The following is a 17,512-nucleotide window of genomic DNA, read 5'->3' as shown; positions in this document are numbered from 1 at the left end:
CTCCCTCCACATACAGCGACCAGCCCAACCAAGAACCCTCCACATCTCCTGCAGAGGTGGGAGAAGGGCTCCAGCGCGCCCAGCCAGCCGCGGCCTGACCCCTTCCCTTCACAACACGCGGTGCCTGCGGGAAGGGGGTGACACACGGAACAGTTTGAGGGGATTCCCTGTTTCCACTCGGCGCGCTTTTAACGCCGCGGGCCGGCCGCTGAGTTCCGGTTTCGGCTACCGGCGCAGTGGAGCGGAGCGGAGCAGGTATCTGCGGGACGTGGAAGGGGGAAGGGCTCTGGTGCCGGGGTGGGAAAGCCGCGAGGGCGGCGGTTACGCCAGCAGTCGCCTCGGCGCCCGGGAGTTGGGGCAGAGTGCCCGTGTGGGAAGCGGCAACGGCTGTGGTGCCGGGGTGAGGAAACGGCCTCGCTGCCCAGCTGCCCCCGTCCCCCCGGGAGCGCCCTCGGCCCCCGTGTGGTACCGGCGTGGGCACCTGCGGTCCCTTAGCGGGCCTGTGGTGGTCAGCGTGTGGAACGTAAGGTTGTTGGCTTTAATGGGAGCGGATAAATCACTGGTGTGAAAAGGAGGGGAAAACAGAAGTTGTGCGAGTTTCCCTGATGGCTTAGTGGATTAACCCCATCCACTTATGTATCTTCATTTATAGCTTTCAGCCAGAGGCTAGCTTCTTACTTTATTTGTTCTTTGAACATGATGCGTTTTGGCTGGGGCCTGTTTTCAGCACTGCAATACAAATAGTAACTTGTCGCAATTGTTGAAGTGCGGGCCTTTAAAGTTACTGTTTATTTTATAAGAGGCTTCAGCTTGCTGCTAAAAGGTTCAACTTACTGTTTTTTGAAGTGGATTGTTAGTCAAGTTTTCCTGAAACACTACCTATTTTTTTTCTTGATACTGTTTAAGTGAAATGCTGTTTTAATAAATGAAGCTGTGTTATTAAAAAAAGAATTGGTCCTTGCTCTTAGTTGCTGACCCTTACAGCTGTCATAAACTTCAGATAAAGAAAAAATGTCCTCTAGAGGGAGATCTTGACGCTTTTATGTGCTAAAACGTTAGTCACTTTGTTCCAGTTAAACGTCTCAATTGCTTGTCTTGGAAAGGATCTGTTATGATGAACATGTAGGTCTTAATAGGAAGCCGTCTTCTGTGTCTGTGCTTGGAAATTTCATTACAGAATACAGACCATAGCCTGTAATGTAGGTTAAATAAAACATGCTTGTTTTAATTGAAATAGTTCTAATTCTGAAGTTAAATGAGTAATCTTTACAAGTTTTAGTGTAGTACTCCTGCAGTAGTATTTGTAGGACCTACATTTGTGGTATTAATTCTGCAAGTGCTTACCATAGATACCAACCTTCATACAGCATTCTCGATTTAATCAAGATGCTTTTGAGGGCAGTTTCTTCACTGACCTAAACCAAGAATTTCAGCAGCTGATCTGCAAGTGTTGTGGGTTAAATCACTTCAGCATGATGAGTGCTAACAGCTGGGCAAGGAAAAAAAGCAGAAATAAAATGTTCCATTTAATCAGTCATAACAATTGAAGGATAGCAGTACTTTTTTGGCTGTAAACAGCAGAGGCTGAAAGATCATATTTGCAGGCATGTCAATTGTTTGAATGCAGTTAACCCTGTATTCCACATACTCTGTCCAAATTTTTGGAAGAAGCAGGGTGGGATTGGTGTGGTGGCGAGTTATTCACCATGTTACATACACAGTCTCAGCATGAGATTTCTTTCTCACAGACACTTTGAAAAAGCTTATTCCATAGTAAACAAGGCGTCTGTGCTCTTGCTTTTCTGTAAGTAATTGTAAACAGTGAATTCGGTGTAGCTTCTAGCATAAGCTGGTTCTGTAATACTAAAGGCTCTGTGGAACTTGCTCTGGGGATATAGATGGAAAATTTCCTCATACTGCAAGGCTGCTGAATGAGTCAAAAATGTATTTACTTTTTAGTTGCCGGTTGAACCCCTTCATACTTTTTTCGAGTCATCTGTACCATTAAGAAATAGATTGACTCCAAAATAGTTGTAGTATTTGTATTATAAATGTACATACCAAAACAACGCATAGTTAATTACCTTCGCGCGCGCGCGCGTGTGTGTGTGTGTATGTGCTACTGCAAGTAAAGTTAGAGTGATTTGCAGTACTTATGTTTCAAGTTTGTTTTCCTTTTCATACTCATTTTCATTGTTTTGTGGTATGCAAATGCAGCTCTGCAATGCATTAAAAATGTATGCAAAGTGCTTGGAGGCAAATGGTGTTGTATAATTGAATGTGCAGATGTTTTGTAATAGAGGAATAAATTCCATTAATAAACAGTAATAAAAATGATGTTTTTTTTGTTAAGAAAAGCATATATATATCCTGAAGTTAATCCAATTGTAGGGTCTGTAATAAATTGTGCTCTGAATAATCAATTCTTTATTGTAGATCATCATTTTGGAGGATTCCAGCACTAAGAATTTTGGAGTCTGCGGTGTCTAGCCATAATGAGTTCATCACTGGTTGCTTATGATGACTCAGACTCTGAGGCAGAAACTGAAAAAAATGAAGTCCCCAATACTTCTAGCAGACAAACAAGCCTTCCAAGTTCTTCTGTGAATTGTGTTCAGTACTTTGCACCTGGTAGTTTGGGCACAAAATCTACATATGAAATGCAGCCTACTGAGATCACTGACAGTTCTGGCACAGGCACTGTTTGTGAAGATCCCCCTGAGCCTTATGCACAGAACAATAGCGCTGATTTGACATCTCCTTATTGTAGGAGAGCATACTCTGGCCACGCTGTATTAGCTATGTCCTACAAAAACTATGAACAGACATTGAGCTCTTCAACACACTCTGGAAATGGCTTTTCCCAGAAGAGAATACATAAAGACAGTACTACTAACCTAAAAGGAATTAGACCCTATATCCCTAAAAGATTTCGTCAAGAAAATTTCAGCATGCCTGAAAAAAAGGAATCTGATCAGAGAGAGAGCTCGGATTGTGATGTTAAGCTAGGCATATCGGGACAGCAGACTTTGAGAAAGATCTCTGAATTAATTAAGCCATATTTGGGATCCAAATATAAATTAACTGAAGTCCCCAAAAGCTTAATATTTCACGTGTCTAAACACAGCGGCCCTGTTAATGAAATCCAGTGGTGTCCTGTACGAGAACAAAGTCACATGCTTCTCTCGGCTTCTATGGATAAAACAGTCAAGGTAATGTAAAGCAAGATTCTTTGTGGACCAATCATCAAACTTAAAAATACTGTATTGAATAATGATCTTCTGGGAGTAACGTCCTTGCTTGTATGTTTTTAACAGTTCCAAAGTATTCAGAATTCAAGGAGATGCTTTGCAGTACAAGTCCCTTTTATGAACTTGCAGACTAATCTTTCATTGTAATTACAGTGAGTGTCATTATTTTGGAATGTGGTTTGGTTTTTTTTTTGTTAGACACTTCAGTGTTTAGATCTTAAGAAGTTAGATTTCTACTAGGTCATTTCTTGCAATCTATATTAATGTTAGGTTTTTGTTATTTCCCACTTTTTAATGTCACAATGGCCATAAGAACTATGGTCTGGATACAGATTCTGCCTTAAGTCATTAAACAACTGACTGCCAACAGTGGAATAGTATTTGGAGGAACTTTACCTTTCTGACAGGCCGATGTGACTACTGCTGGAGGAGGTATATCGGGTCAGGTGGATTTTTTTTTCATCTGAACTAGTATGGCAGGTCCTGCATCCCAGAAAGTTATCCTGTCATGATCTAAGGAGTCTCCCCGCTTTAAGTTTGTTTCAATAGTTAGAGTGTTTTCATTCTAGCTTTATTGAATTTGGCTTCAGTTCTTTGATAATTCAGTCAGTTCAATGAGTCTACTTTTATTTTAACAATGTGTAATAAAAATATTTTAGTTGTATCCTTTCCCAGATAAAAGGCTAATGCCACCTCTGGGTTAAAAGAATAGTCTCCCAAAGTGCGTTTACACAGCAACAGAGTTTTGATCAGAGCACACAGAAAGTGTCCTTTCTGGGGGAAGGCATGCTTTATTGTATCTAACATTTATTTAACATAGCAGGTACAATTATTTTAAAACTTGGTTCTAAAATTTAGGACTTTAAGTAAACCTTACTAAGCAAAGAGGCAAGAAGAACACCCTTTGTATTGGCATACTCCTAAAACCAAAGGAGATGAGGAAACTTTAAAACTGAATTTGAATTTTGATGTCATGTAGGAAAAAAATTCTTAAATTAAAAATAAACAAATCTCAATTTTAATATAAGTCTTTTGCTGTTTAATTTGTAGTGGAGAAATGAGTTTCATTTAGTTTGGCTTTTGTAGGATTTTTCGTATCTTAGAATTTCGTTTTTTCTTTCCTTTCCTCTTTCCCCAGTTTTGCCATGGGGCCCTGTGAGATATGTGCTAATTTTGCATCTCTGAAGCAGTGATGCTCTTGAATCTTGGACAGAGTTTTTGCTTTTTTCTTCTTAATTTCTATTAAAGCACTGGTGCTTACAGAAGAGAAAACTCTGGATCTATAGCATGCATAAAATATACTCCTCTCAATTGCATATCTTTTATTCTCAAGTTATAACAACTTCACTGGTTCTGTCGTCAGCATAACCTATCACACCATCAAAGTCTGAATACTTTGAACTGTGGGTAATTTCTCCTACATCTTCTTTCCAAAGTTTTTTTACATCTTTGTCTTAAAGATTAAATGGAGGATAAATGTACCTTTGTTTTTATTTGCAAGTGTTCTTTAATATATTGGATAAATTAAATCTTGGCTGCCACTTGAAGAACAGACTTAGAAGGAAAAGACCAAGATATGCAAAAAGTGCTGATGGATGGTTTTGGTAAGCAGCAATTTAAATTTGGATTGTACACAACTATATGCACCTCTGACTTCAATATGTCTGAATGTGACTTTTCCCCTTTAAACTGTCACACCATATGCTTAATGTTTGTTTACTATCTCAGAGCCTCATTTTCCTGATGAATGAAACTATGGATGTGTTAAATTTGGTAAAAAAATCTGAAATCAAAGCTGTTATTGCAATATAAAATTATTAAAAAATGGAAATAATAGCCTGTCTTGTTTTCTAAGCAGAAAGAAGGATTACTTTTTTTCTAAAGCAGTGTTACCACCCCTGATTAGAAGCAGTCTTTAACAGTAAAGCTGGTTTTTTTTTTTTTAATAGAAATTGAATTGCTTTAAGTGCCCCAAACCATGGAAATTCAATGTAAATAGAGTATGTTAATGTTGGCAACACTTCAGAGCATGCGATTCTAAAACATTAATAAAGTAATAATGTCACTGTCAAAGTATATTAAAACACAATTCCATATTTTGGAGAGTTTTCTGTAGAGAAATACTTATGAATGCTTCTTAGTGTTGTTTCACATGGTGAAATCGAAGCCCGTAAGCAATATAAGCAGTAGCATCTCTGAAGTCTGCACCTTCACACAAGTACCTCTCAGGCCAGTAGAGGGCACGGTTAGATCAATTATTGACTTGGTGGTACAAAACTGATTTCGCTAACTTTCTAGGGTCAGGAGCCCATAAATCTCTAATGACTATGACAGCAGTAGTTTATCTTCTGGGGATTTTTTGGCTGTCTGCCATTGCCTGAAGTTCTCTGTTTTCTGATGTAAGCATAAAACAACTGATTGAAAATGCAGATGTAAATGCTGTATTTTTTTTTCGATCCTGTACCTTCCCACAGCTTACCTTTTTTTATTGTTTTCTTCCCCAAACACCTGCTTGGATTTGTTAGTTTAAATCCAGGCAATGGATTTAAATGGAAGCGTGTTTTCTTTCCCTTTAATGGGAATATGCAGACACTGAGGATGTTTGCACTATTTACTTTGAACATCTGATTCAGGTAAAACTCAAAGCACAGTTAGGAGCCCAAAATCCCTGTATGATCAGAGAGAGTAGGCAATCCAGAGCTTCAAAACTCTGTACTTTCGGTTAGTCATGTCAGTGACTGTACCTGAATATTTTTATGTGTAAATATCTTGGATTCAGTCCTTACCTTCAGCCTCTGCATTAAGACATTTATCTTTTGAAGAGTCCAATATTAGTGGAGATTTCTCAGAATTGAGATTTCTGGCTAAGCAGGTCTGACTGACTGTGGTAGTTCAAATTGTGCTTAAATCAAAAGATTTATAGTTGCATACAATTTTTGTAGTATTTAGCCAAACAGTTTTGCATCTTTTATCTGTTCTTATGTGCTTAAATATTTTCTTCTTAAATTTTTCATCACAAACTAAGATTTTCCCTTTCTGGGAAAGGATTTTGGTCTTTTTTTGGCATGGAGAAGGAAGAAATACTTGGCTTAGTTATCTTAATTTAGTGATCTTAATTTATTTGTTCCCATCTAAATTACTGTGACTAAATAGTCCATATCGCACAGGGATATATCTAAAATGTTTATATAGAACTGATTATGTGGTTTCTTTTTAAGTGTGTGTATGTATCCTGTTTAAAACAGGGGAAAGGAACAGCTTTCCATTTATGTTCTCCCAGATTAACCAACGTGCACTTTACCATCTTCTTTATGAATCTGTGTAAGTTGTATTAAAACGTTTGCAAAAAATGATTTGATGTTTTCAGTTTGTGTTGACTGAAGAATAGCCTAGTGTCAGGAAAGATCATCTGAAGTGGTTTGTATAAAGATCTTGCGTATTTAGGAAGCAATGCACTGTTCCAGAGGATTTTATATTTTTCATTAAAAGTATTTGGTCTTAATTTTTTGTGTATGGCTGCATTTTAAAAAAACCCGAACAGTTATCAAGTGGTACTATTGAAAAAGAATCAGTTATCAGCTCAGGGGTGTAATTTCTCTAGACTAACGCTTCTACCAGCAGATGGGCTCCTCAGCATCTGACAAAGGGATTGGAACTAAACTGTTCCTTTAAAGACTGGAATATTTTAATGTTTGCCTCCATGTTGTATATTGAATAACCACAATTAAAAGTTTATGCATGTGTTTCTAAGCATATAGGAAAACTTCACAGAGACGTAAGAGTAAGATAGAACCTCATATGGGAAGTAATACGTATTGCAGATTAATTACCCACAGTTCTTCAAATCAGGAGCATTGATAGAAGAATGTTTCATGCTAAATTTTAAATTTGTAAGGAATGAAAAAAACCCACTAAACTTAGATTTCAGCTTTGGCAAGTCTTTTACCCTCTATTTTCTTGGGATTTTGAGCCTCTTCTTTGGAAGGAGAAGCTGATAGTACTTCCAGCGTAGGTAGCTGGAGAATGGGGGAGGAAACCTAATTCATGTTGGGGACAGTGCTGTTGGGAGCCTTTACGGTGGCAGGGTTCTTCCTCACTATTACATTCTAACTGTATTGTCATTGGCTTATGTTCCTAGTTGAAATATGTATTTTAAAGATTGTGAAGCATGATTGAACTGATTAAATGTTTTCTTTGGATAATGCTTACTCTCTGCCTTCTATTTGAATAGCTGCTGTAAATGAAATTTAGGCTACTACTGCCATTTTTGGTTTTGCCTACTTAAACACCGAATTTGTGATTTTAATTCTTGTCTAGTATTTTTTGCATAAATTTTGAGACTCAGCACTGTTATTAAAGCTGCCTAGTTTCCATAGTGTGGATATTCAGCACTTTCTGAGCATCAGACCTTGTTTAGGTATTTCTGGTTTAGAACCCCAAGAATCCAGAATCACAGGTTACTATTGAACACAGCTGTTAACTTTTTATCTACCCTGCTACCTAGTGTAATCTCTTGAAAGACATGTTTACCAATTGCAGAAACCACAATACTACATTCACATTGTTAGCGTCTTATTTGGAAGACGTTATAATTGCATAGAGCCACACAGATGTAAACTTTTTCGCTAGTTACATATGCTGGACTTAGCTTTTTAACAATTGTTCATACCTTCAAGCCTCCCATACCATTATTCTGTATTTCCTATTTTGTCTTAAAATTAACTCAAGGTAACATCATTCTATAATCATATGTAAACTTTTAATTCCATGTTCCTGGTTTTCTATTTAGAACATCACAGCAGGTATTCTCTTTGTTGCAAAGTATTTCTTAATTTTCAGCACTTTCACCCTCCATTGATGAACAGGGTCAAGAAAAAGTACTGTGGTTCTTTGATATGCAAAATATGTATTAATAACACTTTGATGGGATGACTTGTGTTGTAACATATTGTTAGAAGTTTTTCTTATGCGTTTTGTTCCCTACTTGCCTTGTTGAACTCTATCTTCATTTAGTCACAGCTGAATCTATACAAGGAAAGTTAAAGTTTTTAAAATCCATTTAATAATGTCAGCCTGTTGAACAGAGGTGTTGCCTACTTCTCCTGGTTAAGAACACAAGAACAGCCATACTGGTTCAGACCAAGGCTTTGTCCAGTCCTGTGCTCAGTCTCTAGTCGGGTCCATAAGTAGAGAAACAGAACAAGTCCAAGGTTTATAGTGCCTTTATGTCCTCATCTGACCTCTGCTTGTTTTCAAGTCAGGATTTCCGAACTCCAAAGCAGTTAATCTTTGTAACTTGCTACCTCAAGAGATTTCTTCCAGATACTTCTCCAATCTTATCAGACTCTCTTGTGATCATTATATCTAGAGTGGTCTATTACTCATACTGGTCAAATGTAATGTACAAATTTTGCTTCCTGAAGTGTATCAAGTACTTCAAGAAATACTATTTTTATTCATATTTTCAAAACCTTTTATTCTTTTGTGGTAGTATGTTTGGCAGGAGAAAGATAGCATAATAGTATATTCCAGGAATTTGTTAGTCTTGATCCTGTTGCATCACTTTCAGTCCGATACAACATGATCGCCTCCGTTCATCCATATCATGTGGTAACAATACAGGTTTCCTAGATACTGCCTCAGAGTAACAAAACATTTCTGTTTTCAACCATGCTGCACACCATTCACTTGAAATAGGCAGTGTTTCTTGTTCTGTCACATGCATGTCTCTTTACGAAGGAATGAATTTAAGCTGCTGGCATATTTCCTATAAATTCACGCATAGCTGTCAGATGGCTATAGCACTGTCACTGCTGGGCTGGATTCACTGTTCGCTAAGCAGTATTAGGTATCGTACTGCCAGTACCCTTAGTATTGCAATTCTTAAATTAATTTTTAAAATCTAATTGTGGCAATGCTCCTTTAACTGTAGCTGATGTGTAAGATGAGAATTTGGGGAGTCATCCTGTTTAATACATATATTCCACTTTAATTGAAACATCTTAAAAAAGATCTCTCTGATGTTGGTACACTTTTAATACTGTATTTTAAAAGTAACAAGAAGTTCTCCCCATTATCTTGGAAGTGGCAAAGAAACGTGCGTATTCTGGAGATTGTGTGCTGCTTACCTAGATGTGTGAAAAAAGCATTGTAATTTTCTTGTTGAAGAGACTGTTGTTGAAGAAGCTACTAAATAGGCTATTGTGAAATACTGAAGCTGACTTTTCTTTATGATGCCTTGTTCTGACCTTCTTCCCTTGTCTATTTAGAACCACGTGTATTTTTTCCAAGACTTCAAGCTTGCTGATTATGAAGATGGAAGTATACTTAATATTTGAGATATGCATAGTAATACTAGTTTCCTGAGTACTGGCAGGGCTTCTTTGTATACCTTGATCTTTGTCTAACAAAATTATTTCATACACTTCAATGAGAAGTATTCTCCATAATGCTTATTTTGTAAGAAAAGGAATGTCATGCAGGAAGGAATGTGCTTGACCATCAATGAAAGCTTCTGGCTGTCCTTATGCCTCGGTGATAATACAGGTCAGGATGTAATAGCCAGCTCTCACTCAATTGTTCTGCAAAAACCATTAACACAAGTCAGCAATGAACAGTTCATGAAGGTGATGGATTTTGGTCTCTTCATCACAAAGGTATGTGTGCGTAAGGGTTGTTCCACACTTGGTATGTGAATACCTAGATACATTTAGAGATCACTGTTACATAGAGATGTATTTTTTTTTTTTTAATTATTTTCTTGTTTCCAGCAATGCTGTTGTCAAGGAAACAGAAATCCTTGTAATGCCTTTGTTCACTTTCTCAGAAACCACAGCTGGAGATGACTTGTATAGTTTTTATTATGTTCTTAGTAGTTGACACACTCTTGTGCCTCAAAGGATTTTTTTCAAAGGAGTATGTTTCTTTGAGTATAAATAGCACCATCCTGATCTCTACACTGTTTGATAGGCCATTGTTTTCTTTACTACTTCACTAACAAGAACTAAATTCAGTGCTACTTTGGATTAGAATTTATTTTAACACTTGTTTGAAAATTGACATTTAAAAAAATAAAAGGGGTGTGTGTGGCAAAACTGTGGTGAACCTCAGCTTCTGGGTTAGGTTTTCAGTTCTGTAAGGGGGTTTATTTTTCTTTACACTTGGAAACGTTTCCTGCATTAGGATCTCCTTAAAGAATACTAGAGTAGTACCCCAAGTGGTCTTGCAAAGCATTTTTGACTGCTTTATGGCCACGTTAGAAGATGTGGCTACGGGGGAGAAAATGGATATTTCATGGCACAGCTAATATGCTTGTGTTTCCCCCCCAAATTGGGAATTATTTAAAGAAAAATACAAAATAGAAAGTCAGAAAATAAAGTTCTTCCGAGAGCAGTAGAGTTAATGGTCTGGCTGCATCTTGAGGCTGGCTGGCTGTAGATCCTCTTGAATTTATCTTTCCTTCGGGGCTTCTGTAGTGTCTTTCCCTTTTATTCAGCTGCTTAACTTGATTAAATCTTGAGAGGAAAATACTGAGACCTTTGTGAAATCTGGTTGACATTGACCAATAGGTGCAAAGTGGTGTGATGCACAGGATGGGCATGGCTGTTTTGACAGTGTTGTTTCACAAACCTTTCTTTCTGTGGCCATCCAAAAGGATGGAGGGTAACTTTTGGACATCCTTAACAATGTTGTGGAAGAAAGGATTCTGTTTCCTCGTGTTACCTAAAAAGTCTTGCTTGCTTGTGTCATTACTTAAAGAAATATCAAGAATATTGTTTATCTGACTTTGTTCTTAGAAACCCCCCTGTCCCGAATGGCTGAGTTCTGCACTTCCTTTCTACTGAGAACTCTTCCAGCTGTTTACTAAGTGTCCCTTAAGTAGCCTGCAGCAAAGAAAGAAGCAACCCTGTCCTCCCCTCACAGCATAGCCAGCCTACTAGGGAAGAAAAAAATAAGGGCTAGGGATGTCAATAAAGTAGTGTCTCTAAGGAGGCTTAACTGATAATGTCATAAATGAAGCCCTCCAATTATGCATAGGATCTCTGTGCGCAGCTGCTGTGGAGTTGAACATCAGAATGTCACCTGAGATGGGAGAAATGTATGGTGGTGTTATCCCCCTCCTGGATGCTTCAGTAAGATTACTCATGAAAAGGTCAAGATTTTGGTGCTTGGAAAAAATGGAGCTAGAGTAATTTAAGTTCTGAAGTTCCTGTCATATATTATGGGAGTATCTCAATTTATTTAACAATTGAGAAACTCTGAATATTTTTGCTGTTTAAAAATATAAATAGCACCAGACTAACTTTGCTTCTTTTTTAGAAATCTAACTTTATCGATGCATCTCACATACTGCTATATATTTTAAAAAAAAATCTAACAAAGCTACAAGGCATCTTATGACTTTGATTCCTTACCTCTCTTGGTCTGTCGATGTTGTCAAGGAAACAAATTTTTGAGAAGCTTTGCTCTACTTTTTCAGGTTCTGTAGAGAGATTACTTGTGTGGGATTTATCCAGCATCAGGAGTAGAAACAATTTGCCTGAAGTCTCTATTCTCTTCAGTATGTTCATGTCCTTGCTTCTTTTTTTTTTTTAAGCAGATTTTATTTTTAGCATGTGTGAAATAGCCTCATCTTTAAGGTCATAATATCAGTGAATGTACCAAAGATTGCTGACATTTGACCTTTAGATGAAGCCTGCTAGAAAGAACTTTAATCACATTTTGCTATGTATTTATGCTATAAAGACAACTGTTAGTTATAGATTCCTTTTAACTTAAAGTGGAAAGAAACATTAATAAACCCCTTGTTCTTTAGAGAAGTTGCTTTACTTCTATGGAACTAATGACTTACCATCCTTTCTCATACATATCATGTTTCATTGCAGTAATCCTCTCCTTCAAAGAAAAAGGGTTTTGTGGCCAGTCTGGAACTGTGTTTGATTTGTCTTCCAGTACGTACGTATGTGCTGGCTGACTGGCTGGTTAGGGTACGATGACTGAGCTTTACCTTCAGCGTGCTTATGGAGGCTTATTTATTTACTTATTTAAATTTAAATGAAATTGCTGATTATCTTCTGGGACGCATCTAAAAATGTAGTTATAGGAACTTCTACCTTTTCTCAAATGTTTCAGTTGGTTACCGGATTACAGACACTGGGCATGACAGATAGTAAAGACTGCGTTTGCTTGTGTTGTGCATGTGCCAACTGGGTAACACCTCACTCTCTCAAGTCAGCTTTTAGAATTTGTCCTGTTCTCTAGTCATCTTGTCTTTTTCCAGATTAGACTTTCCCCATTAAAAGAATTGTTCTCATGCTGAACATTGTGACTAGTGGCTGGAATTGTATATTGTTAGATACTGAGGAAGGGACACAGCTAGTTCTGGATGGAAAGGATGGCTGTTAGGGATGCAGGTGGTTAGGGATGACAGACTCATTATAAACATGTTAAAGCTAGCACTATGTTAACAATACAAAAGAAATGAAAATTAATTAGGTAGTTCAATCTTACTCTGCTTGCTAGTATTGAAATAGTACTAGTTATGAATGTCCTCATTGCTAGCAAAACACATAGTTGCTTGACATAATTAATAGTTTATTTTCATAATTAAATACCTAGTTCTGCTCATGTTTAAAACTGGGTTATGTCACTGACATCAGTGGGTTTATGATTTCATCTATATTCTTGTAGGATTTTTCTTTTCTTTTTTTTTTCCAGTTACTAACATTCTTAATAGCCTTGGGAATAATGAACAATTTATTTTTTTAGTTGGAAGAATGAAAAGCGGTAAAGAAAATGTTACTTGCCTAGGCTTACTGATAAATGAATGCAAGATTCATTAAAGCTCAGGTTTTCGGGTAGTTGTTCTAAATCCCTAACTGTATGTTGCCCCTCATAGATATTACTTCAAATCAGTGTACTTCTTAATATAAGAAAGCCACCTGGTTAATATTGGGATGGGGACAGAATTTGCCTGTAAATTTGGATCAGGTTGTATCTTACAGATAGAAATTTGTCCTGAAGCATAGCGGTTTACCATTATTTTTAGAGCTGTGGTAGCAATGTGTTCTCCGTGCTATTGCACCAACGCTGCCAGCTGTGTACCTGCTCACAGCATACCCAGCTGTGTTGTGCTGTAGAACATCCGCCACGGGTCTGATGGTTGGGTTGGTGGAGCTTGTCCGTAGCCATTGTCCCTGCTGTGGCAAGTTCTCCTGGTGGATAATGGGCAAGAATGAGACAGTGTAAATGGCTCCTTTTAGTTTGTTGTGTTTGTGCTTATTTGTTTTATTGACTGTATTAACAGAAGAGATGGTTATCTGATTTTATATATGTATGTATATCAATATAAAGCTGTAAAGCACATGAGTGGCCTTAGTGGATTTGCAATTTCGTATTAAAGAAATATGATATTGGGTATATTTTGAATTTTGATAGCCACTGTTTAACTGAAGCTTAAGGGAACAAACCCAAACGTCTTAAAAGGGTTTTCTCACTCCTGTGTTCAGAAATAAGCTGTAGGTCAACAGCAAATAGGTACACAGTGTTTCAGAAGCTGAAACAGTTGCTAAGACTGCAGATATATTCTGAATAGAACAGTGTTTGTTACTCTAGTAGTGGATGTTCCAAATCTATGGGATACGTTTTTGTGAACATATCTATCTAGTCCTTAGTTACCTGTAGAAATTGAGGACAATTGAGACAATTTGCCTCCGAAATGCTGTAAATCTGAAATCGAGGTGTTTAACACTTAGGAGGAATCCCCACTTTTAATAGAGCGTAAACGTATGTGACTTGGGGAAGTGATTGATGCTAATGAATATGATACATAGAGGTGAAGGGAAAATCAGATTATTTAATAAATGGCTATAGTAATTTAGCTAATTATCTCCTGGGGAGTTGTAATACATTTGAAGTTCTTCTCCTTTGCCTGCTGGTAAGATATTGATTACTTAAGCGTTCTTTGGGCATGAATACTAACTAGTAGTAACCGCTACTGTGATTGTGCTTTTAGGTGGTCTGAACACGTTTATATCATTCTTAACACACTACTGTTACACTGTGAAGTCAATGAGAAACTGCCAAATTTACTCCATGTTATTCTTCTCCCATACAGGTTCAGCAGTAGAAAATTTAGGTTTTCTTAAAGTAATTCTTAATAGCTACCTGTCATTGTATATTGGTTTCTCTTGACTTGCTTGAATATGCGTGTCAAACTGTTCTGCTTTAACCATGTCATCCCAAATATGCCTAATACTGTGTATGAAGTAGATAATTTACCTGAAGTAAATTTTTGTGCGTTCTTTTTCTCAAGCCAAAACTTTAGTATATGTACTATACAATCAGGGTGGAGATTTAAGTATCTTTGCCATACTTTGCTTCGCCTTCTGCTAAAATAATTCTAATTTTTCGTATCGTACAGCAAGCCGTAGCTTAAATCACTAACTGATTTATGAGTATATTGTAACTTCTTTTCATTTCTTCATTTTCCAGGAACTTACCATTTGAGGTGCATCCACAGGGTGAGCCATATTACAGTGATTAGTCACAAAACACTTAAAGGTTAACTGTAAAATAGGTAGGAATTCTTCCCTTTATTTTGGCGTGTGTGGGAAGTTATTTCTCTTGCACTGTCTGCCCAGCATGAATGTACAATTGCTATCTTGTAGGTACAAAAAAAACTAGTCACGGTCCTAACTTTTAGCTGCCTGAAAATATGATCTGTCTGAGCATCTTCCTTGGAGTCAATGGTTTATGGAGAATTTGCAATTTGCCTCAGGCATGATTATCCCAGAATCTTTCTGCACAATAAAGAACACATGACATTAAAAGATGGTAATCGATGGCAGAAGCACTTTGCTGTTGAGGATAGAGTTGCTGATAAACAATGATTTTGTATGTCCTTTACTGTATATATGTATGTTTATTTAAAAATTGCCTTTTTTGTGAGCTTTGATTGTAATGTAGAGGTTGCCTGTCTTCAGAGTGAAAAATAACTTTTTTTTTTTTTATAGGTGGTTCTCTTTTTTTCTTTTTTTTTTTTTCTTCACTTGTCAGCTTGCATTATTATTCAGCATTTGGTAAGCATACCTCTTTTGCAAATAGTGGGAATTAGCTCAAAAAAGATTGATTGGTGTAGATGACTAAAATACCGGGTGAAGTCTCTGATCGTATGAATCTTACTGTTTGGCCTGATTTGCCTCAGCTATTCTTGTAACTCTTATTTGATATTTTGGCTGAGGATTTCAGATGTTTTGTTTGGCTTCCCTAATACATAGAATCACAGAATCCTGGAATGATTTAGGTTGGAAGGGACCTTAAACATCATCTAGTTCCAACCCCCTGCCATGGGCAGGGACACCTTCCACTAGACCAGGCTGCTCAAAACCCTGTTCAACCTGGCCTTGAACATTTCCAGGGATGGAGCATCCAGAGCTGCTCTGGGCAACCTGTTGTGGTGCCTCAGCACCCTCACAGTAAAGAATTTCTTCCTGATCTCTAATCTAAATCTCCCATCTTCCAGTTTGAAGCTATTCCCCCTCGTCTTATCACTACATGCCCTTGTAAAAAGTCCCTCTCCAGCTTTTGAGGCTGTTAAATTCTAGGTTTCTTTAGTACGAATCTCTGCACTAATTCTTAATACTTAATTTGGATTTTAAAATGTTTCAAGGAAAAATAGTGTGCGTAATCTACATGTTGGTGGGTTATGATGTATATGGTCTAATACCATGATAGTGGCTCTGTAGAGCAGAGGAATTCCATTGAAAAACATATTTTAAAATGTTGCTTTCCTCTTAATTTGCTGTAAATTCAGTGATGAGCATCAGAAACATACACATTTATTCCTCTGAAATGTCAAAAGGCATTCTCTTCTCCTATTTCTGCAGAAATAGGAGAACAATACTAACAGCATAGTTTTGCTGCTTAGTTATTCCTTCTATACCCTGGTTGTGTTGTTCCAAAAAGCAGTACCACTTGGAGCGTGCCCAGCTGCTCTGAGGGGGTTAAAATCTGCAAGAGCTTTGAGAACCCGGTCCATAGCAGTTGGCCTTCAATTAATGCCTCTTTGGCGGACCTGGCTTGTGTTAGGGCTGACCTTTGCCATTTGGTAAAGTTAGTGTAATATAACCCCCCCCCCTCCATTTTATTCTGCTGACTGCTTTACATGGGAACAGAATTAGCACTCATGAAACTTTCCAAGAGTGACTATTACTGAATTTTGACTGTAAGAAAGTGTTTCAACAGTATTTTTGGTGTTCTTGCACAGAATAAAGAGAGGGACAAGAAAGATCTATACTAAATTTGACTCCTCCGCTGTATTTCTGATTTTGGATAAGCCTGAGTAGGTTGTGTTTGTGTGTTGTTGTGTGTGTTTTTTTTTTTTTCCCCCGAAACATGCCTTGAGCGCTTGTTGGAGAACTACAGTTGTGATTTTATTGACTAGTTTGCTTGAAGATCACTTTTATCTGAACTTGTCTTGAGTAGGAGTGCAGAAACATGGTCTCAGTTCTCACTGTTGTTCATCTCTAGAGACTTTACATTTTTTTTTCTTGCTTTCTCAGTCCATTTACAGCTTAAAGAAACGGATACTGGGAAAGGTAGGTAGCATGTAGATCTCTTGAGGAGGTTCTGCCCAAAGTTGGAATTGAGAATCTGAGATGTCTGTGCTCTTTGGGGTCAGGTACTGTCCTTTCGCTGATGAGAAAAGGACCAATGCTTTCTCGGAGGATGACATTCTCCCGAGCGGAGTCCAGCTGGCTGCTGTTATAAGCTGGGTACAGACTTGGGGGTTAATGACCTGCAGCGTGGAGTGCCTCGTACCCTTTTCCATTCTCTTGGCAGTCGGCATTGCCAGTGCTTGCGATGCACCTTTGAAGCAGCCCACTAAATGTGCACCTATGCACCTAGGCAGCAGCAGGAACTGTCTTTCAGACAAGGTCGGGAGTTTCTTAGCACTACACACATTTTCAGTACGTTTGGTATTTCTTTTTTAAGAAAGGTTTCACCTACTTTTCTCTCCAAACATAATTCTTGACAAAACTCAGGAGAGGCTCTTCAGGTATAGAATAAAACTGCTAGTTAAACTGGGTTGAGAGATACAGACCAGTAGGACATGCTTATAACATACTTATTCACACTGTTGTTTTGACTGGTTAAAAATCCTCTTTGTCAAATAATTGGAGAGCAATAGAGTAAACTTAATCTATTGTACCTTAGAATGGTGCCTAAATGTTTCTTCTCCATCTTGGAGCACATTATTC

The 17,512-nt window shown here is 37.7% G+C and overlaps 1 protein-coding gene across 1 annotated transcript in view; it reads left to right on the top strand.

Annotated features, from left to right (window-relative positions):
• Positions 1-240: 240 nt before the first annotated feature.
• The window catches only part of WDR25 (WD repeat domain 25), a 66,317-nt gene continuing 49,045 nt past the window's right edge, over positions 241-17,512 (top strand). Inside the window, exons 1-2 of the mRNA XM_082484768.1 lie at positions 241-255; positions 2,437-3,212. Of these exons, the coding sequence (XP_082340894.1) occupies positions 2,496-3,212 (717 nt within the window). The 5' untranslated portion in view covers positions 241-255; positions 2,437-2,495. The remainder of the gene's footprint in view (positions 256-2,436; positions 3,213-17,512) is intronic.

The sequence above is a fragment of the Vanellus vanellus genome (genome assembly GCF_965231255.1).
Source record: "Vanellus vanellus genome assembly, chromosome: 6".
Taxonomy (NCBI): Eukaryota; Metazoa; Chordata; class Aves; order Charadriiformes; family Charadriidae; genus Vanellus; species Vanellus vanellus.
This window is presented reverse-complemented; position numbering and strand designations above follow the sequence as displayed.